Source organism: Cladophialophora yegresii, assembly GCF_000585515.1.
Source record: "Cladophialophora yegresii CBS 114405 chromosome Unknown aczIN-supercont1.4, whole genome shotgun sequence".
NCBI lineage: Eukaryota > Fungi > Ascomycota > Eurotiomycetes > Chaetothyriales > Herpotrichiellaceae > Cladophialophora > Cladophialophora yegresii.
Genome location: NW_006913048.1, coordinates 3,790,875 through 3,813,870, shown reverse-complemented (window position 1 = coordinate 3,813,870; position 22,996 = coordinate 3,790,875). Strand labels below are relative to the sequence as shown.

At 54.3% G+C, this 22,996-nt stretch overlaps 1 protein-coding gene across 1 annotated transcript; it reads right to left on the bottom strand.

The window, feature by feature from the left end:
- Positions 1–20,780: 20,780 nt before the first annotated feature.
- Positions 20,781–22,478, bottom strand: A1O7_06724 (uncharacterized protein; the record flags this gene model as incomplete). Its single annotated transcript, XM_007760725.1, has 3 exons — positions 20,781–20,917; positions 20,968–22,088; positions 22,141–22,478. 3 exons carry the CDS (start codon positions 22,476–22,478, stop codon positions 20,781–20,783), a joined length of 1,596 nt encoding a protein of 531 aa, XP_007758915.1.
- Between the last annotated feature and the right edge of the window lie 518 nt (positions 22,479–22,996).

The window sequence follows — 22,996 nt, the reverse complement described above, 5'->3', positions numbered from 1 at the left end:
CCTCACCACCAGGGCGCCACTCCCTCGGCGATGTTTGGAACTCAGAGATGCCGGAGATCGCTTGCTTTGTCGCTCCGGTGCTTGCGCAGTTCACTCCAGCTCGAGATGTTCCCCACGGATTCCGAGTACAGCCGGCATTACAGGCAGAGAGAGTCGAGCAGCCTCAGAAGGTGGCGCACCTGCGAGCCTGCTGATCTAGCTGCACAAGAATACGCTTCGGCGCTGGTATTGTGGAGAGTGTGTTTCAGCGAATGCCTGCGGCCGGTGTCGAGTCCAGTACTGACGCTTCCCGTAAAGTCTCTGGTGACATGCAATATTGATCGTGATCTCCCGCGGTAGGAATGATACGTGTGCTCCAGATGCCTGCTGCGGAAGCAGATTCATTGTCCAGCCAAGACTGGGCATCTACTGGTAGGTTGATCCTGTGCAACGACGAAGAAACCGCCGCGTCAATTAACAACCTTGAACTCGCGTGACTCTTCTCCTGTGCTTGTGCATTCTCCGAGACGTGCGAATAAATTTGGTACCAAACTCGACTTGCTCTAGGTGCTGTTCCTTGTCTTCGGTCCCCCACCTTTCGGCGGTAGTGGGCTGTCGGGAGACCGAGGGAGATTTGACGAGAGCAACCCGGGCTCAGGCAACATTGCCCGCATGATCCTGTCACTGTCAGATACTGAATGCGCTCGAGACAAACTCAGATTCGACCTGGAACGCTTGTTTGTTCACGCAGGAAGCAACATAGACGAGCACAAGCAGACATTCGGACGCAATGCTCGGCATTTGACGAGGACACCTGTGTTGCTATTCCTTCTGGGTCGTTCCTCACGATTCTGTTCAGCACGGAGTAGCCTGCTTCGCTGCTTGCTCATCTGTCCATTGGATCTGAACAGCGCAACCTCGCCAGACGATTGCCACCATAAGCCGCAGAGACCGGCCGACTTGTAACAGTCGAGGCTCGCCTGCCGCTTACCCATACCCAAGCCTTGCAATGGCCGAGATGTGGTAGTGTTGCCGTTCTCTCGGCGTCGCGCGAATGTGTCCAGGGGCTGGCATATCCCTCAAGTTGGGTATCTGACTTGAGGCAATGAGTCCATCGTTTTCGGCGCAACCCGACAGCAAGCCAGGAATGGTACCAAGTAGTCTCCACGCTCGCTCTGCCCTTCTGCGCTTCGCTCCGTGTCATAGCACGCTTGTCCGCTGATCCGAAGCTCAGCGGTACCCGCTAACCTCAGCGTATGCCTTTCTCTCGGGTGTGCTCTCTGGATATGCCGCTATCTTGGATGTGAGCTTTCCGATATGTGGCTCTCTTGGACATGCCGCATCTCGGATGCGCTCCCCTGGATGTCTGGCTTTCTTTGATGTGCTCTCTTGGATGTGTGGCTTTCTTTGATGGACTGCTCTCGTGGATGCGCCGCTCACTCTTGGATGTGCTCTCTCGGATTTGCTCCCCTGAATGTGCTGCGGTCTCGGAAGCCACTGCCAGCAGTAGGATACGAGTACTTGATCCTGCTGGCCGCCACCGTGGTTTTTAGGATTGCCGCAGATAGATCTTGGTCGCCTCGCGGCATGAGCATTGTCTCGTAGTCCCTTTGCTATCGAAGAAAGCAATTGCTCTGGAGGAGCTTCAGACGGCTCAAGATGTCTCCGTTGGTTCGATATCGGCAGACAGCTGCTGCGTCAACGCGCGCCGTGCTGGCACGAACTGTCCGAGGCAAAGCGAAGCTGTGCGCAACAGGACACCGAACTGACAATCTGTCGAGGGTTTGGAAAGCATTTCTTTCATCTGTATCTTCTCGCGGAGGGCGACCTTTGCTTGGGAGGGAGCGAAACCTGGAGCACCGTTTGCCACAGAAGCAGGGACCACAGCCTGCCTCATGCCCTTGACTTTCTCCATTGCTCTTGTATACCTCCTCTTCCCCCTGAGTTTCTCTGTTGCTCTTGTATACCTCACTTTCGCCTGGCGTTCTCTGTTGCTCTTGTATGCCTTCTCTTCCGCTTGCGGCGTTCTTCTGATCTGAAGTTCGAGGAATCGCTGGTTTGATAGTGGAAAGGAAGGGGAGGGACTCGCTCTCAGGAAGGCGTCGGGGACAGAGAGCTAACTGGAGATGAGCATTGGGTAGACAGGGATTCGATCGCTTGCGGTATTTGTCGTCGAGTGAGGGTCACTGTAGGCTGTTCTGCTCGCCTGACTTTCGCAATCAGGGACGTCGTCAGCTCGATGGTGGTCGGGCGGTGGCTGCTCCTAGCGAGTACTGTACAGCGCCCACCCACTGTTGACCCATGAAGCTTGATTATCGTGCGGTTCAGAGGAATCTGAGTTCTGAAGTCGTTCTAGAGCTGGCTGACGAAGTGGCCAGCATCGAGAGATGCTGGCGCATGATCACCACACTCCTCTTCAGAGCCGGGTAGTCGCGCTGGAGAAATGCTGATGGATTGTGATTCAGTCTGTAGCCGGTGCCACAATTGCAGGGTTTCCTACCTGCGCTGGTATATTCACATCGCGCTGAGATGTTGACATTGTAAGAGAAACATAGTCGAGGATGTCGTCGCAACATCTCGGACAGTCGACGCCAAGCCCCGAACCCTCCCACTCTTATTCGAGCAGTCGAAGATGAAGACGGTCAAGCAGAGTCCTCTGACGAGCGGACAACAGTTTCGGTCGCTCATCACGAGCAGAAGATAGGTCGCAAAGAAGCCGATTTTCGTATCATGACTGCGCGAAGGGTTTCCAACCTGGACTCAGCTCTTGGAGCAAAGCCGACCTCACTGTGGATATGGAGCGGTGCTCGCGTGGTGAATCTTGATCGTCTTATTCCACTCAGTCAGTCGGCGCGAAACGCTTTCGAAGAGATGCAATCAACCTGCCTATGGTCCTTCTGCACTGGCTCATGTTCGCAGTACGTGCGCCTGAGCTGCTCTTGAAGTCGGTGAGGTGTCGCGCTCGTCATGTTCATATTTCTCATCACCACCATCCAGAACGGACCCTGTTATGCATCCAGGCAACTCTGACACATCAGTTCTAGCCTGAGGGATGCTCTTCAAAGTCTGGCGTAGTGGCTGGATCTTTGAAACTGGTCGGGCCGACAAGCCAAAGCTCGATCAACTTGTGCTAACTGCGAATGCTTCCAGAGACGGGGTGAAAGGTCGCAACATGCGTATCGCAGTCGATTGTCGGACGAGGCGCTTGGTTTTCAAGAAGGTATGGATCGGCCGGATACCGAACTTAACCTTGACGGCTGGATGGACACTGTCAGCCGTGCAGCAACCGGTCGGCGTTGGCAACCCTGGACACAGGGAGAGTCTCTCTGGGGTGCGGAGAGACTACAAACAGGTGCTGATCGAGCTGGCGAAGAGCACAGAACCTCAGTTGTTTCCAGCCTAGCGACGAACAGCCCATCTCGGCCGATCTACATGTCCATATCGGCGACTACTGGATCCCAACACGTCGGGTATATGGTTCCTTGGGCACTGTTATGCCGACAGGCAGCTGCTTACGGCTAGCGGGTTTGCACCCAGAAGAAGTAAGGGAATGAAGGCGAATCTCCAGTCGGCCATTGGAGAACACTGGACGATGGACCTCTCAGACAGACATGTACGTGTTCACGGCGCTCCTCGAGATCAGCAGCTGACTCTCACGCCTCGCCTGTAAAGCCTTCAGAAGACAGCGACCACCGTGGCGATGGCGGGAAGCCTGCGGCTGACTTGTACACGACGCTCGAGCTGCTAAATGAGCTGACATCGATAGTGTCCAGCTCCGCTCCCTCTCGAATGCAAGCCGCAACCCCACATCAAGGCAAGAGCAGGACAAGGGTAATGTTGTCACCGGGAGACAAGAGCGCTGGGCTCGGTTCCAACTGCTAGGAATCTTACGGGTCTTGGTGCTTTCCTCCTGCGCCGGTGCGAAGCCCGCATTGTGACATAGTTCCAGTATCAGAACGGTTTTCATCCCTCAGAGCTCACTCACCTCCGGGTTGACAATGTGAGGCAGGACGGCGTCCGCGTCTTCGAGCGAATGTTACTAACCAGCAATTCGAACAGCGGTGGCAGTGCTCGCCCGGCATACCCGATGCGATTCGACAATCCTGTGCTCAGCGCACTTGCAGAGCCGGCCTCGCCATATATAGAGCCTCGTTCCGACTTGGATCGATGGCAATGTGGCTTTCTGCGGCTTCTTTTGCCCGTTGCGGCCGATCGGAGTGCTCGCTAAGGTTGGGCCTGATGTCGACCATGGACGCTGATGTTGCTCCGGAGGACCCGCGACATATCACGGTCGCTGGGAGAGCTTCGCACCTGTGCTGGCCTATCCGCCGATCGCGTTTGGCTCTGCAGATACTCACATTGGCTCAGGAATCGTCAGTGCTTGCTGGCCTGCGCCAGAGTGGAGGCGCAGGCTTGTACACAATCAGAGACGACAACCACGAGCCGATCTGGCCGCCTGTTTATTGAGCTTAGCCACTCTATCATGCAAGTAAGCTCCGTTCAGCCCAGACTCATTCGAGTCACTAATGACACTGTCTTCATGAGGTCCGATGTGCGACTGAGCATGGTCAGCTCAACCCCGAAGTGTGAAGCCCAGTTCAGACCAGACACCAGCAACAACGTGTCGAAGAGGTTCGATGCAAGACTAAGCGTTCGTCCCAGTGAAGTCGCCCAAGGTCGGGAGAAGGAAAAGTCACTAGGCGCATCGAACAAGAAGTCTATCCTTGAGACCCGGCTTGCGAACGAACAAAGACGACAATGTCAGCCAATCCGGGCTGCCTGTTTCCAGAAATACTATGTGCGGTCGAGCATCGTGCCCTCAAAGTCGCCTGAAGCAGATGGTGGGAGACTGATCGCTGCGAATTCGATTTTGACGGACGCGGCTCGAGTCTCGGTTTGCGCACGATCGGAGACGACAACATGGGTTGAACTGCAGATACGCCGCTGCCCGGCGGTACCCTGTGTGCTCAGTAAGCGGACAGATGCTTTCCGTGGTCACGCTGACAAGATCTCGTACTCCTGAAAGGTTGCACAGTCCGGACTGGAATGCTTTTGGACTTGACTTTGGACAACTGGCGGCGACAACATGATTCGCTCCGCGGAAACGATGCTGCGGAACAGTCTTGTATGACCTCAAAGCTTACTATGAACTTGTCAACTTGTCGCTCCGACAATATCTGGTCCTCTCTGGAGGTTGCGCATAGTCCGGCTTGGATGCTTTCGGACTTCACTGGGGCAACCGGCGACGACAACATGGTCCAATCCGCATAAATGATGCTATGGAACAATAGTATATGTCCCGAACATACATTCTGAGCTTGTCTCCTTGTCGCTCTGACGAGATCTGATCGTCTTTACCGTTTACACATACCCTGGTATCCCACCACTAAACTCGAGCTTAGACAACTGGCGACGGCAACATGGTTCGACCTGCAGAGATGATGCTGCACAACACGTGACGATCTCAAAGCCAATTTTGGGCTCGACATTTTGTCTCCTTGACGAGGTCTCGTCATCTTTACAGCATGTTCATAACCCGGTTTCCCCCGCCACTAAACTCGAGCTTAGACAACTGGCGACAGCAGCATAGTTCGACTGTGCAGAAATGATGCTGTGCTCCAGTAAGGTAGGTCTCCAAGTCCCCCTCTGCACTTGTCGCCTTATCGCTTTGACGAGATCTAGTTGTCTTTGTAGGTTGCTCATAACCCTGTTCCGGGCCCACCGAGCTCGACCTCATGAACAACTGCGACACCAACATAGACCAGTCAGTGAAACTCTGCTGTGCAGCAGTCAGCAATCAACCCGACATCGATATCGAGCTTGTCTTCTTACCGCTCCGAGAAGATCTGGTCCTCTCCACGGGTTACGCATATCCGCGGTCTCGGGGCCACGAACCTCGAGCCTCTCAACAAGCAGCCACGACAAACCGAGCGAATACGAAGAAAGATCGGGGTTAAGCAGTCAGATACGCGTCCGATAATAACGCCGAGCTTGCCATCTTATCGCTCCAGCAAGATCTGGCTGTCTCAGGAGGGTCCGCATATCCCCGGCATCGGTGCCACGAAACTCGAGCTTGTAAACAACCAGCGACGACAACATGGCTGAACCTGAAGACATATCGGTGTCAAGCACTCAGATGCACGCTCGGTAACTACGTTAGGCTTGTCATCTTACTGCTCCAAGAATATCTGGTCGTCATTACAGTTCAGGCGTATCCCCAGTCTTCGGGCAGCAATACTCGAGCTTGTGAACCACCGGCAACAACAAAACCATCGAATCTGAAGATAGTCGGCATCAAGCCGTCATATGCACATCCAGTAACTACGCTGAGCTTGCCGTCATATCGCTCCAACAAGATCCGGCCGTCTTTGCAGCTTACGCGTCCCCGGGTCTTAAGGCGGCCGAACTCGAGCTCGTGAACAACCAGCGACGACGACATGGTCCAATTTACAGGGAGCACTCACTAAGAGCTAAGCCACGATCCAATTGAAAATGCCGGACCTGTCACCCAACCAGATCTGGCCGTCTCTCCAGATTATTTATGCTCGGTCTCAGGCCACGGCGGTGAGGTTTATGCACACCGACGACAATGACATTGTCCAGTCCATAGGAGGGCTATCAGCGAGCATGAAACTCGACCTCAATGACCTACAGACCCTATCAGCTGACCGATACAGTAAGATCTGGGCGTTTTCACAAGATTACGTGTGCTCCGTCTTGGGGCCACTAAGCTCGAGCTTGCAAATACGAGTAATCGGGCACGACAACGTGGGCTGATCTGCAGGGACGACTCACCCAGCGCCAGCCCCGGTCTCAACAACCATGCGCAGCCTATCGCCTCATCGCTCCAGCACGATCTGGCCATCTTTACAGATCCCGCAATCTTGGTCCTGAGGCTGCCAGGCCCGAGCTTGTCAGTACTCGGCGACAAGGCCATGGTCTGATCTGCAGGGGCTGCTCACTGATCGCCAAGCTCCGACTTCAACAACAACGCGCAGCTTATCAGCTCATCGCTCTACCCCGATCTAGTCGTCTTCAAAAGGTGCGCATGTTGATGTTCGTGCCGACTGAACTTGACCATGTGGACTACCGGTGACGACGACATGGTCCGATCTGCGGAAAGACTGTTGTCGATGAATACCCTACGACCTCGATAACCACTCTGGGCTTATTGCCGCATCGCTCCAACGAGATCTAGTTGTCTTGAAGACTGCACACATTGAACGCTAGTACGGCCACTGAACTTGAGCCTGCGGACTGCCAGCGACGATGACATGGTCCGATCTGCGGGAATACTGCTACCGAGCGGTAAGCTACGACATCAATGACCACGCTCAGCCAACTATCTCTCGCTCTGACAAGATCTGGTTGTCTGGCAACGGAGCGCACATTGAACTGTGCGGGCACTGAACTTGAGCTTGTGGACTGCCGGCGACGACAACATGGTCCGATATGCGCAAACCTGCTATCGAGCAGCTGGCTCCGAGCACAACTACCCCCTCATCGGTCTGACGGTATCTGATCGTCTCGAAACAGTGCGCTTGAATCATGAGCCAGATTGAGCTCGTGCACTACCGGCGACCACGAGGTGGTCAAATCCGCAAAGATGCTGTTGTCCAGTGGTGCGCTATCCTTCTTGGAGTCATCTCCCGATTGTTAGCTCGTCGCTCTGACGATACCTGGTCGTCTCGAAAGAGTGCGCTATGAAGTTTGGGCCAATTTGAGCTCGTACACTACCGGCGACAACGAGGTGGTCTAGTTTGCAGAAACACTGTGTCCAGCGGTGCGCTAGCTTCCTCGGAGTCACCTCAGGATTGCCACCTCAGCGCTTTAACGAGCTTTGGCTGTCGCCTAAGTTTGCGGACATTCGACCTTACGGCTGCGAAACTGAGGCTCTCGACACTCGAAAACAATCAAGTGGTCCGGTTGCACGAATTCCGTTCTTCAGCAATATGCTATGATCCTAATAGCTATCTGGAGCCTGTCCTCTCAACGCTCTGGGGTGCTTTGGCCATCGGCTATGGTTCGAACATTCAACCTTACGGCTGCGATACTTGGGCTCTCGAACTCTCGAAGACAAGCAAGAGGACCGCTAGCATGAATCCTGCTGCTCAGTGGTTTGCCATGTCTCCAATAGCTCTCCTGAGCCTGTCTTCTTGATTCTCGACCGGCTCTAGATGTCGCCGAAGGTGCGCAGTCAGTCAAACACTGAAGGCTACCTGATAACAACTGGAGACAACAAAGCGGTCCACTTTGCATTGATCTCGCTCTCTTGCAACTGCCTATGAGCAAGAGGGCTATCTGACGCTTATATCTTAGCGCTTTGACCGGCTTCAGATGTCCCAAGATCGCAATCGTTCCAACCCGAAGGCTTCCGAAAGTGAGCCTGGCCTGCGAGCATGCGCAGAAGACATCGCAGTCTGACTTGCATGGACCACAATATCCAGCGACATTTGAGGCTCGGAGTAGCTGTCTTGGGGCCTCATCTTGGTGCTCTGACTAGCTTTGGTTGTCGCCGATGCTTGCGATCATGCCAACACCGAGCCTATGGAACATTGGCCTGCGAACCCGACGGAGACGACACCGCAGCTGAATTTGCATGAATCCTGTGGTCCAGCGAGAAATAAGGCTCACAGCTGGTCTGTTGGGGCCATATCTCGGTGCTCTGACTAGCTTTGGCTGTCACCGACTGTCGCGACCATGCCAACACTACGCCTGTGGAACTTCGGCCTGCGGGTCAATGGAGACGACATCGCAGCTTGATGTGCACCAATCACCTCTTTCAGCAACATCAGAGGCTCACTGCGGCTGTTTTGGCGGCCATCATCTTCGTGCTCTGACGAGCTTTGGTCTTCGCCGAGGTTTACAACCATCCCTACCCTGAGCCTGCTGAAATTGGGTCTTGGCCTCCAACCACCCGGAGACGACATCAGACTTTGACCTGCACGATCCCATCATCCAACAGTATTCTAGGGCCATAAGAACCATCCTGAGCCCGTTATCATGGTGCTCTGAGAAGCCTTGCTTATCGTGGAAGGTCGCAACGATTCCAACACTAAGGCTACAGAACTCGGGCCCAAGCCAGCGAACCGGAGACGAATCGCACTTCGACCTGCATGTTTCCCGTTGTCTTTGGTATCCTAGGGTCATAACAATCATCTTGTCGCCGTCTCCGGAGTGCTCTAACTAGCTTCGGTTGTCGTTGAAGGTCACAACCATTCCAACACCAAGCGTACGAATTTAAGTCTTCGTCTGTGGCAGCCGGAGACGATACAGCACCCTGCCCTGCATGGATTCTATCATTCAGCGGTATCATGAAGTTCTGGAAACCACTTTGCGCCTGTCGCCCGAGTCCTCTGACTAGCTTTGGTTGCGCGCAGATTGCAATCATTTCCAATTGACGCTGATTGAATGAGCAACCGGGGACGACATCACACTTTGATCTCCATGTTTCCCCATGTCAGCGGAATCTTGGGGTCACACCAGCCATCTAGCGCCTGTCACCTAAGTGCTCTGTCTAGCTTTGGTTGCGCGAAGGTTGCAATCACTCCAACTTGCAATCACTCCAACTTACAATCACTCCAACTTACAATCACTCCCCCTTTGATGCTGACTGAACGAGCGATCGGAGACGACATCGCGCTTTGCTGTGAATAGACTCAATTGTCCATCGTTATTTTACGGTCGTCACAGTTACCCTGAGCCTACAAACTCAGCGCGCTGCCTAGCTTTGATTGTTACAAGGTTCACTCTGTCCAATTTACAGCCCGTTCAACGAGCGATTGGAGACGATATCGCACTTTTGATCTGCATGGATTCGAGTGTCAGTCGTCATACTACGGTCACCACAGCTACCCTGATCCCATTTACCCAGCGCCCCGACTAGCTCTGGTTGTCGGAAGACTGCAACCACTCCAACTTTGAGGACTATCCAACCAGGGACTGGAGTCGAAAACACCGCTTTATCTGCGTGGGAATCAATTGTCCATCATTATGTTACGGTCACAACATCTACCTTGAGGCCATGATCTCTGCGCTCTGGCTAGCTTTGATTGTCTCCGGTGGCTGCGGCCTTGCCGACTACGAGCGCACCGAGCTTAACACTCCGCGCGCGGCAACCGGAGACGACATTACAGTTCCATTCAAAGATATCATTGGATGCAGCATGTGTTCAGCTTTACCGGTGCACTCAGTCAATGCCATTAAAAGTCGAGGCGGGCGGTAACGTTATCGCGCGACCAGCAGAAGTCGAATCCAAAACACCGAAGGAGAGAGATGTCTTTCAAGGCAAGGAGATGACTCCCAGCGACACAACGGCAACAGGACAGGGACATTCGAGAGACGTTGCGGATCTCGGGAGTGTTGCAGCTCACACACGTGGCGCTCTCAAGCACAGCTACCCGTTCGCCATCTTTCATTACCACGCGGTGCCGAGGGAGAGGTACACGACGACTATGCCCTGATTCAGGGGGAGAGGTATGCTGGCGCTGCTGAGGCAGACCTGCGCTCCATTGCAAGAATACCATAGCCACTAGCGATGCAGTGGGACACACTAGCTGCTCGGGGTTCAAACAGAACCGTGGTCAACTGGCACTGCACATCCCGGGCGCTACCTGCGGTCGAGAAGCGGACCAAGTACTCGCTTCAGCTTCTGGCTGTGTCCGCGGAGATTGCCATCATGAACACGTCGCACTCGGTGCCTGTCGCCCTTGAGCTTCCCGCTGAACCTGACGGCTGCGCTCTCTACACCATGACAGCGGATTCCACAATCTTCCGGTGATCCGGCATCGATAGCTGGCACCGGTGAGCGACCCTGGCACAATTCCGCGTGCGTGGGCTTGCATAGCCTCGAGACCATGTTCGACACCGGACAAAATTCGCCCTTGAGACTCTGCCCGGTCATGGGGTTACACCGCGACAATCGACTCCGCAGCGCGACACGCGTTGTGAACGAAGCCGCATTCGGGAAATCGAAACGTGCTTGAAAATGAGCTCATTACCGGGATTTGGTACGCGCTGTTGAGCGAGAATAAAGCTAATATACTGCATATCAGCGTACTTCCGGTCGGCGTCGTCTTGGTAACGATATACTCTGAAGAGCACTTGGCGGGATCGGTGGCGAGATCCTCTTCGAGGCAGACAGGACGTGGAGGTTGAGGACCTCCTGAGTTCGAAGCGCAGGGCCAAAGACTTCTCCAAGCGCTTCGTCGGGTCGGTGATGGCGGAGCTGGGATCTACAGCAAGGTACGAGAACCCTGGGACCATCATTTAATTCCACTCCAGGAGTATGCCGAGCCGGATGTGAACACCACCTCTTGACTGACGACGCCCTGCTCTGCGCCACGTCGTGCTCGCACATAGAGAACGACGTAGCCGATATGTCCGCTAGCGTGGCCTCGTTCATCAGGACTACGGAGGCAGTGACGACGGCCCTGCCGCCATCTCCACGGACTCGGCTCCTTCTTGAGCATCCTCTGCCTCGGATTCCCAAGTCTGATCATGTCGCTGCCGTCCTCCATTCACCACGTCCGTCCGGCAGATGGTGTGCTGCTCCATGTCGACCCAACCGTCCGCGACCGCAACCCGTTGTCCAGAGCGCACAGCATTCCGTGCAAGAACAGCAAGTCGACGTTGGGCTTCTTCGGGCGCATGGTGCTGGACTGTCTCGCCACCTCGACTCCGCTGGTCGTGAGCTTGAGCACAACCCAGTGCGCATTCTGTCGCACTCCGCTGAGGGGCGGAGACCGGTCTCTCGGTCCTCGTCGGAGACTTATGGACGTCCATGCTCGCGAGCACCCTGCCTATACTATTGATGGCCAGATGTTGACCAACGATCCCCCCAACGTCCCCCCGGCGTGCACTACGTTCGGTCTCTTCATCTTGAGCAGATTCCGGCACGTGAAAATCATCCTGCACGATTACACCGTCAGCGCCGAGTCCGTGAAGCAGTGGAGGTTGCTGAAGTCATAGCGGAGGACGTGGGTTCGACGCCGCCAGACTTGGATCTCCCTGTAGCTGATCAGACTCGGCACACCAATTACAGGGTGATGGGTGAACCTGATCGCGCTCACGGAACCCGAGTCTAACGCGCTGCCCATCGACTTCCTGGCACCGACCGTGCTCATGGCCAAGCAGAGGACCGCCTCAGCACGAAGTTGGTGTCGGGTTGACGGTCTCAAAATCAACTAGACGAGGTGGTGTAGTTGCTCTTGTACAGTCTGACTTCAGCGTCTCTGATCCTCAGCGAGCTGTTGTTCTCCATCATGTCCAGGTCAAATGTCAGTTTGCCGGAGCCATGCTCGTTCGGGTGCTCCAGCATGTCGCGGCGACTGATTCTACTACTGTTCACCTTTGCGGCTGCCTCGCCATGCTTCTTGCGCACCTCGCGGGTGATGTTGCTGTCCCCACCGGTGCGGCAGCTGCACCGAACTCGTGATCACCTCACTATTTGCGTCTGGAGCAAGCGACCCTACCTCTCCAGATGTCCGTGGCCAGAACCGAGCCGAGCCTTATCTCCACCTCTTCAGACAACTCCAAGTTGAGCCCGTTGACATGATCATGTTCGTCTCCATTGTCATGTTCTCCACAACATTGTTTATCCAGGGCACGACCACCGAGCCGCGCTTGCCAAGGCCAGAACCTTGGTCGGGTCCTCGCAATTGCACAGCAATAACTCGGAGTCTCGCCCAGGTGCAGCAGCTTCATGTGCTTGTACAAGCCATGGCCTGGGCTCTGTTCGCGCCGCGGACCGGGCAGACGGGTCGGTTGTTCATCATGTGCAAGAATGTGGATGCTTTCAAGTCCGACCGGCTGTCTGTGTTTCGAAACTGCCCAGAAAGAACTCGCTGAACTTCCTCTGTCCGTCTTCATGGTCGCCATCACATCTCTAGTGTTAGCGATGAGCTGGCACTGGCGCTTGACTTTATACACCCGATTCGTGTCCTTGACCAGGCACGTGCTCAGCATCGCTGGTCGGAGATGAGCAGAGACTCGAGGAGAGGCAATCGGGGCTGATCTTGTTGAGGTGCTTGCCGACGAGACTTTGCACTGGCTGAAGACCAATGTTGGGGACGTCGACGTTTTAGCTTTCGCCCACCCAGAGACGCGGCCACGAAGGCGACCACATACGTGTGCAGGCAGAGCGACAGGGCGACAAACACCGCAATGACACAGCAACAGGCGCCACGGTAGCAACAAGATCCTCTTCTGGTGGCACGTGGTGGACAAAGCCTGCGTGATCTGCAGGAAGATCACTTCGGCGAAGATCAAGTTGCATCTCAAGTGTCCAAGCGGCGATCTCTGCCTTGAGCAATACGCTGCTGTCTAATGTCGACTCCGTGAGCGCGAGTGCAGAGCGGAACACGTCAATCCATGTCAAGTTGGCGATGGTTGTTCTGGTGGCGAAGTATAAACCCCCAGGTCTTTTGTGGCTTGCCCTCGGGGAGCATCGTGGAGAAGGGCAGAGACAGTGGCAGCGTGATGATCGAGTATCAACCAGGACCAGCCGTAATCGATGGCAGCAGCATGATGTTCGTCATGTCGGGCACCTACATCCCATAGCTGCGCGTTCGTGAGTGTATCCGGAGGAGAACCTCAAACCCCAAACACACCGGTACAATAGCACAGACGACAGTGGCCACAGCGCCGTCTCACCTACGAACACACAAGCAGATGACATCCATGGCAGCAACTTCGGTCTTGTTGTTGCGTGCGGCCGAGTGAGGAAAGACGAGTCGGCCGCGCCTAGGGAGAGCGTGGCCGTGGCAGAGATGGCAGTTCTCCATCTTCCTTGACTCCATGCAGCCGTGCCTTGTCCACGATCACGGTGGCATCGCTCTTGCGCAAGGCTTGAGGACTTGCGCCGGTCTCTGAAGTTCGCCAGGCCGCTCATTCGGTACTTGGCCGACGGTCGCATGTTGGTGAGTCTGCCTTCTGCTGACGCCAACGCCCTTTCTGCTCGTCCCGATGCATGAAAATTACGCCACGGACTCAATAGCCATCCCAAGATTGTCGTCTCTACGCTCCGACCAACTCCGATTGTCTCTAAAGGTCCAGCTCCTCGCCCACTCACCACAGAGTGCCAATCTCAGCTTGACGAGGAAGGAGATGATATCGCGGCTCGATATGTGCGAACCTTGATGTCTTGCGGCGGGTAACGGACTGGAAGACCGTGCCGAGCCTGCCTTCTTCGCGCTCCGACGAGCTTCGGTGGTCTTGCAAGCTGTTACTACTCATTCGACACTGCGCCACGGAACAGCAGCCTGTTCAAGAAGAGACAACAATATGGGCGTTCTGGACGAATCCCATCTTCCTTTGGCGGTCAAAGATCTCAATGGCAGTATTGCGCATAGGGGCTCACCGCTCCCACAAGCTTTCGTCATCTTCGACGCTGTTACACCTCACCCTCCACAGGCCGCGGAACCGCAGGCTTTTCAAGAAGAGAAGACAATACTGGGCGATCTAGACGAAACCCAGCCACCTTATTACAGGCAGCAATTTCAATAACAGTATTGCGCATGCAGGCTAGCCGCTCTCACAAGCCTTCTTCATCTTCCACGCTGCTACACATCACCTTCCACTACGCCGCGGCACGGCCGCCTTATCGAGAAGAGACCTCAATACTGTACGAAGTGGATGAATCTCAGGGTCCTGTGATAAACAACAGCCTCAGTGAAGCTTCTGCGCCCGCAGAATCTCCGCTCCCGCGACCTTGGGTTGTCTTCCAGGCAGCTACTCCTTATGCTACACCACGCGGCGGAAAGGGCCTCCTCATCGGGAAGAGACAACATTATCGTACGGTCGGGAGTGAATCTCTGAGTCATAAGAGAGCGGATAGTCTCCATGACGATATTGGGCCAGCAAACTCACCACTCCCGCAAGCTTTCGTCCTCTCCCGAGCTGCCACACTTCAGCACACAGACAAGCCGCGGGCATACCAAGGAAGGAGAGAGCATTACGGTGCGACCTGCGCGAATCTCAGCATCCCGTGATGTACAGCGGTATCAATTGCCAGATTCGGCTTACTAGGGACACGCTCTGACGAGCTTTGGTCATCTTCGAAGCTGCTACACCCCGTCCTATACTACTCAGCGGAGTCGTCAGTCCACAAAAGGAGACAGCAATACGGTCCGAGCTGCGCCAATGCCCAGTATTCCATGATGAATAGCGATGTCAATTGCTGGATTGAGCATGTCAACTTAGCTCTCCAACGAGCTTTCGTCTTCTGCGCAGCTGCTGCCCCCCAACTTACACCTCTCAGTAGAAGGTCGGCCCGCCAACAACGGAGACGATATTATAGTCCGACCTGCGCGAATCTCAATGTTCTGTAACACGCGACAGTCCCAACAGCGACCTCGGCCTTCGATTGGAGCGTTCATCCTCTTCGAAGCGATAACACCACCCCACGCTGAAGAGACAGCCCATGAAGTCAAATGAAAATATTACAGTTCGATCTGCATGAATCTGAGTCTACCTGTTATGCGACGGTCCTAACAGCGATTCTGGGCCTATGAAGGCTTCGCTCCGACGAGCTCTCATCCTCTCCGAAGCGATTACTCCACTACCCTATGCTGAAGAGGTAGCTTATGAAGGACGAAGATCTCACGCTTTGATCTATATAAATCTCAGTTGGCCGCTATATGCGACGGTCTCAACAATTATCTTGGACCGTGGAACGCACCGCTCCCACAAGCTTTCATCCTCTTCGAAGCGACGACCGTCTCTAAACTACCATGCGGAAGTTGCATACCATCAAGCATGAAGATAATTTTCCAGATCAATCTGCACAAATCTCAGTTTGCTGCAACACGCGCCGGTCTCCATAACAGTCTTGGCCCTTTGCACGCACTGCTCCGCCGTGCTTCGGTTGTCTGCGAAGCGATGACACGATTTCTCGGCAACACTATGCCGAAGTGGCAGCGCATGATGCATGAAGATGATTCCACGGTTCGATCTGCATAAATCTCAATATCGTGCACTTGGTAACGACCTCAATAGCGATCTTGGGCTTCTGAACTCGCTGCTCCACCGAGCTTCCGTCATCTGTGAGCCTGTCTCGAGGTGTGAACGACCTAACAGGGAATGGCAGCTCATGAAGCATGAAGAAGAAATCACGATCCGATCCGCGTCAATCTTAATATCCTATATCTCACAATGATCTCAAAAACGACCTTGGGCCTTGAAAACCGCCGCTCCTCGAATCTTTCGTCGTCTGTGACACGATGGCTGAAGGTCATCACGACCTCATGTGGAAATGACACCTTGAAAGCATGAAGAAGAATTCACGAGTCGATGTGCATCAGTCTCAATGCCCTGCAACTTCCAATGACATCAAGAACGATCTTGGGCCTCCAGACTCGCCTCTCCTCCGAGCTTTCGTCGTCTGTGAGACGATGACTCGAGATCTGCACGACCCCACAGAGAAATGGCAATCCAGAAGTGTGAAGAGGATTTCACTGGTCGACCTGCACGAATCCCGATACCTTGCGACTAGCAACGACCTCAATGGCGATATTGAGCCTCTGGACCAGCAGCTCCGTCGAGCTCTCGTCCTCTTCAAAGCGAGGAGTCCCGGTCTCCACCCATACGGAGTGGCAGCTCATGAAGCATGAAGAAGATTTCACGATCGATCTACATGAATCTCTGCGACTTACGATTACTATCGACCTCAATGGCGACCTCAGGCCTCCAAATCCACCGCTCCTCCAAGCTCTCGTCCTCTCCGAGCCGACTACAACTTGTCCTCAGACTTCCCTGCGGAAGAGGCAGCTCAGCCATAACGGAGATGATTTTATGGTTCCATCCGCAGAGAACTCAACGGCCCGCGGTCAACCATGGTCCCAATGCTCATGTTGGGTGTGCCATTTGACTGCTCTGACGAGCTTTCGTCCTCTTCAAGCCGACTACCGCTTGTCCACAAACGGGTATGCGAAGAGGCAGGTTAGCAGGAGCGGAGAAGATTTTCAGGTCCGATCCGCACAAACCTCAGCATCCCACAATCATTCATGATCCTGATGCTCATCTTCGATGTGTCATCTGACTGCTCAAGCGAGCTTTCCTAGGCTCCGACGAATCCACAGGCACTCGTCCTGAAGCCACCGAACTTGGCGCGCTCACCTGTACAGCGGCCAACCACAATCAGCGAATGGCAGGGACTATCAAGAGACGTATGCATGACCCTACAAGACTCGCTCCGGGGCTCTCCTCGCCGCCATCCGTGATGTGGACATACCGATCTCACCAGCGAGCAGTCAGATCACATGTGGCAAAACATATGCGACGAACCGAGAAATCAACGTCAACAGACACATGCGCTTGCTATCCTACGTTGCAGTCATCGGAGAGTCCGCGAAAGACCTGATTTTGTGTTGCTGAAGTATTTGTTGAAGGGTTAGCCGTGGTGTCTTTTGCCATGGCGAGGAGACGGAAGCTGGATCGAGTGACGAACGCGGGCCTAACACATCTTCGGGGATAAGGGTTTTGCACTAGAAGCAGCACCAATCAGCCTCTTGCTTTGGCTTTGACCATCTCTGGATGTTTCTGATTTGCAACGGCTCAAAATCACCCTGCGGCCACCTCTCAGGACTGTCTCGAAGCAGAGCAACATCCACGCACACCTCACACGTCGGAGATGCTCCCACATGGCATCCAGAGTACCCAGTCCTTTTTCTGCGCTCGGTAATCGAGCCTGCGGCTTCGTTGTGGCGCTGCGCATTTCTCCTGCGAAACTCGACACAGCTCTTCGCTCATATTGCTACGGGACATTACATTTGGAAATGGCATGCCCTCCCGATAATCTGCGCGCCCATATTCACGCAGAGCGGCTACACAGATATCTTCCAAGCGGCGCTTAGGTCACAAGCAGCTCTCAGGCTTGCTCCACATCAAATCGAACCGTGCACCGTACGCTACGGCAGCCATCGACCATTGCGCGAGAGACCACTTCAGCTAAGCGCATGCAAATAGAGGGGTTGCAGCAGCCTGAAGGTCGTTCTGAAGTCTGCTGGTCCAAATCTGAGGAATCTCTGACTGCTCCTGGTTGCTCAAGCCTGGCATGACAAGGACGTGACGTGAGCTTCCGACTTCGTTGGTAATTTTTCAGCAGCGACGACGACTTTGCTATTGTCCTCCAATCGTCCCAGGTGCACCTTAGCAAGAATGCACAGCACCGAAAAGTTCGCAGGTCAAGGTTGCGCGGGTGACATGCTCTCCTGGCTGCTGGCAAGCTGGTACCAGCAGAGGCACCACAACTCCCCAGCAGAATTCAGAGACCGAAGCAGCTTAGCGACGACGACGGAGGATTGTATGCGCCTCGAAACGGCACTCCAGGATCTCTTGCGGTCTTTGCAAGCGTATCTTGGGTGCACGTTCCTTGCTGTAGGGATGAGCAGCTCTTGATTCCACAGGTCTCTCAGCAGCGAAGGTTCGCCGGAGAGCTCGAACGAAGTCCGGAGATCCTGCTCAAGGTTGAATAAGCTGATGCAACTTCTCGCTGGTCCCGGAGAAGCTTAGCAGGCTTCACTTCAGTTCCTGTGCGTGCGCCCTGCTCGCCAGTTAGGGCACGGCCGTTCCCCCAGCTGTTGAAGACGTTCAGTGAAAGGGCTCGAATGAAGCTGTCGTCTCCATCGCGAGCACCGACGAAGCACCAGCTGCACATGGCCAAAGCTGCCGGAATGCCGGTCATCAAATTTGACTCCAGAGCCGCTAAGATAGTGGCGGAGGCTATGATGCCCACGATATCGCACTGGGCGCAGACGAATCAAGCAGTGCGGAGCACCACCCTAGTATTCATTCTCCATGCGCAACCTGCCGAAGGTGACATCTCTCCCAGCGGCTTCGACAGCCTTTAGGTCGCTTCGACAGTTTCTTGGTCCGTGAAGGACGCGTTCTGGATGATCCCAGACAAGCTTCGGTCCCATGATGTGACGACGACCATGAGAAAGACGGAACCGACCATGAGGGACACGGCGACACTCGCTAACAAGTACCTGCGCAACGGCAAAGAGCTGATCACCGGCATCTCCACAAGACGTTTGACAATAAGAGCTTACGCAAAGCAGAGACATGATCTCCGGCATATTCGCGATACATAGCTAGCCTAAGCGCTGTTCTTGTCCTCGAGCATGTTGGCTTCATCGCATGCACCGTTGCGTTTGATCTTCGCCTGATAGTGACGAACGGCGTTCGACTTTTGGGTCCTCATCGGCTGCCCCAGGCCCACACAAGACGAAGTCCCCGAAAGCTTCGCGGCTCGGTGCGGCCTCAGAGCACGGCCTGGTCGCTGTTCCTATACGCCCTCGCGGCCGTGACAACTGCCTCTTCACGCAGTCTGTTCGCCCCGAGCTCATAGCGGTTCGTGCTGTCGCCTGAATGGCCCAACTCATCTTGGTGCTGCCTCCTTCATCTGATCCTTCTCCTCCAGCTCATTGTGCCGCCGCACCTCTCGCCGACCACAGCCATGGTTCATAGCACACTCTTTGTCACTTCTTTGCACCTGGGGCCGCCTTCTTGTCGTCGCGGGATCCCTGACCAAGTGCGAGTTGAAGACGCCGACATGAATCATCGTCGGCAACGTATTGCCCTGCCCTTGTGAGGAGCGTCTCCGCCTGCGACCATGTCTCGGGCTTCAAATTGCGCATGGAACACTTCCAATCCTCGGCCCGTTACAGGAAATTGGCCCTATCCATCACTCTGTGCGGCAGCTTGCTGACCCCGTGCGGAACTTCGAGTCCACGAGTATCCTCGCGGGCGAATGCTCTCGGCCGTGCGCGTGACTGTGAATGGCTTCGAGGTCTCGACCCAGTTCGCATTCTCTAACTGCTGACAAACTGGAGATGCCACGAGTGGACTGGAGATGCCGCGAATGGACTGGAGATGCTGCCGATAGGACACAGCACTGTCTACAAGGACTGAAACGGAGTCGCGGACCCAGAAACGGAGTCGCGGGCCAGAAACGTACTTGTGGTACAGCAACATATGTGTGTGCAGGCGGACTTCAAGGTGGACAAAACGACACAATGAGCGCCAGAACGAACACCTGTAATAACCATGGCACACGATACGATCGATTATTGGATTATAGCCACGAACAAGAATGCGCGCTGCGACCAGTATAGTGAGACTTGCTGGACATGTCCCTAGTATGCACCGGCTCCGCGACCACGGGCATCCTGGCTAGGCAGCCGAGCAATGTGGACACGATTATGTTGAAGGACTCAAACACACGCATCGTCAAACTCCTCCTCACCGTCCGCATAGGTTGCGGACCGCTCCTCTTCGGCAATTGATGGTCACGCTGATGTGGTTGCCGTCCAGCAGCAGCCTACCGACACTCGGGAGCATCACCGGAGACAATCTTAAGTGCCCAGACAAGTCAGCTATCATCGTCGAGCGGATGACATGCATCGGGAACTGCAACACAGACCATCAAAGGTGGTACGTGAGATTCGTTTCGAAGAAAGGGATCCATGACCGCAATGACATCCGTGCATAAATCATGAGCCTGTTCATGAAGCTGGCTACTCAGATGTCCAGAAGGATGAGGCAAACGTCTTGTAGAAAAGAGTTTGTTCGAGAACACGCTCATGTCATCCTGATGCGAGCTCGAAGAGAATGTCGAGAGCTCGGCTCCTGATGACGGCAAGACATCATCACAGCCCTGAAAACGCAGTCGCGGGCGCAGAGCAAGGAGAGCGGAGAGAGCAATTCAAGCCCTAGAAGCTGAAACGGGACTCAGGAGGAGCAGAGCAATGGTGAGAAATGTTTCGTCTGAGCACTATCCACTACCACTAGTGCAGATTCCTCTAGACGTGATGAAAAACAACATTGAGCCTGTTGCCCTTCGGACCTGCCGTAAAGCCATCAACAAGACTCATATCCCCGTGCTCATGAATGGTGCTTGTATAGTTCGTGTAAGTGGCTGCGATTGCGTGCTTCATTGCTAGACCAAGAATCAGTACATCGAACTCCAATCCAAAGGTTTTTACTCACAATGCATAGCGATATTGTTTCCTATGCACATTCTTCCTCCGCTCCCGAACGCCCAGAACCAACGCTTCATCTCCGCAAGATGTTCAGGGCTCGATTTGATCCACCTCTCCGGTTTCCATACCTCTGGCTCTGGGAAGACCTCTGGGTTGCGATGGAGAGCGTAGGCATAGCATTGAATCAACACACCTGGCGGAATGTCGTAGCCTGCAATTGTACAACCTGTATCCGGGGTGACACGAGGTTGGCGACCTGGAACAGCCACCCATAGGCGGAGAGTCTCCATCACGATGGCGTCTAGAAGTGGCAACCCATCGACAGCCTTGAAATCAGGCAAGACGATCTCTGACCCAGCTTCGACGGGATAGAGAAGTGGCGGGTCAAGAGCCATCAGCTCCTCTCTCAATAATTGTTGGAGCGCAGGTCTTGAAGCCAACTCATAATGAACATAGGTCAGGGTGTCACCGCTTGTTTCGTGGGCAGCAGCGTTATGGTCATACATGTCGCTTGCAATCTCATACCGGAAGGGGTACGTCTGAGTCGACTTCCGAGGTGTATTGAGAACCGACATCTTCGGGTATGCTTTTCGAAGCGCCAGTCGCTCTTGAGCGTAGATAACGGGATACTCGGCATCTTGGATCTTTTCGTTGCTTGAGAGCATCGACTCTGCTTTGTCGCAGATCTTCAATTGCCACGACTCGAGATCATCTGTTGCTTCGTCAACCCATTTGGGCACTATCCGAATCCCAAACCGAGCAAAGAACTCGACGATTCTTGGCGTGTCTGTTATGAAGAAGAGGTACGGTCTGCGCTTGAAGAATTGGGTGAGATACCATTTCCGCTCTTCTGCGTTTTGGGTGAAGTTGGTGCCCAATGACAGACCAAATTGATAGGTCATGAAGCCATCCATAGAGTATCCCGACATGAGCTCGAGCAGCTCGAGGGGCTTGTTCTCGCGGGAGCTCTCTTCTAGAATCGGAAGGAGTCGATCATACAGAAGAGCTTTGGTCGCCGCCTTGGTGGTCGGAGAAGTGAGGACGTAAGATTTCGAGTATACGTGGGACAGCATCCGCTTGCGGTCTGAGTGCTCCTTGCTGTTGGTCATGGAGAACATATTCGTCGTCCTGTAGACATTCAGTTCACTGGTCGGGAGCAGAATCGGGGCTTCCTCCTTACTCGTAGTTTGTGAATCTGTTCTTGTAAAAGTCGTTCTTTGGGAAGCCTCCCAGGTAGATCTTCTTCAGCCCCTCTTTGTAGGAGTTCACGCTGAGCTCATTGGGCCCGAGCCTCAAGATCTCGCCATATTTTTCGTGGAGTTGAAGAATGGTCGCATTTTCCTGTTGCGACCAGCGAATGTAGAGAATCCATAGTGGAGAGAAGTGTGCTGTCCAATGCCCAGCGGGTATCTTTGACAATGGTGAGAAGAAAGCAGGATGGATGATGAACCGAAATATCAACGCGAGCACAGACCCGAACAGGGCTATGAGTGAAAGTAGACCTGCCGCGACAGCCATGTTGCGAGAGTCAAAATGATCGTGGAAACTGGAAGTCTTGAGTGCTTGGAAACTTCAATTATACCCGTGTCAAGGTAGGCAATCACTTCTGGGTAAAGCAGAGGGAACGCCCACGGTTGATACATGCGACCAGACAATGACATGGTCCCGGACACCCGGCCTGCGTGTGGAGTCATGGAAACCCGTGGCTGCAGCATCGCGAGTTCCTGAAAGAGGGAATACGATTCGGTTGACGTTGAATGCTAACCGCGAATGGAGGTTTGTGGCACAGTGTGAAGGTTGACGTGAAGCTGATTGTCCTTATCGAGAAGTCGTGTCATTTCGCCTGAAGCGGTTAGACCATCCTGGTATTTTACCTATCCTGTCATCGAGCCAGCCCGTCCTCCATCTTCCCTCCATTCCCCAGATATCTCCCACGCCACGGGTGGCTGGCACCCCTTTCGAATCTATGATGGCTCCTTTGCTTGAGCCTGGCGTGGCTAGATGCGATAAAGACGTCTGGACTCGCCTTCAAGACG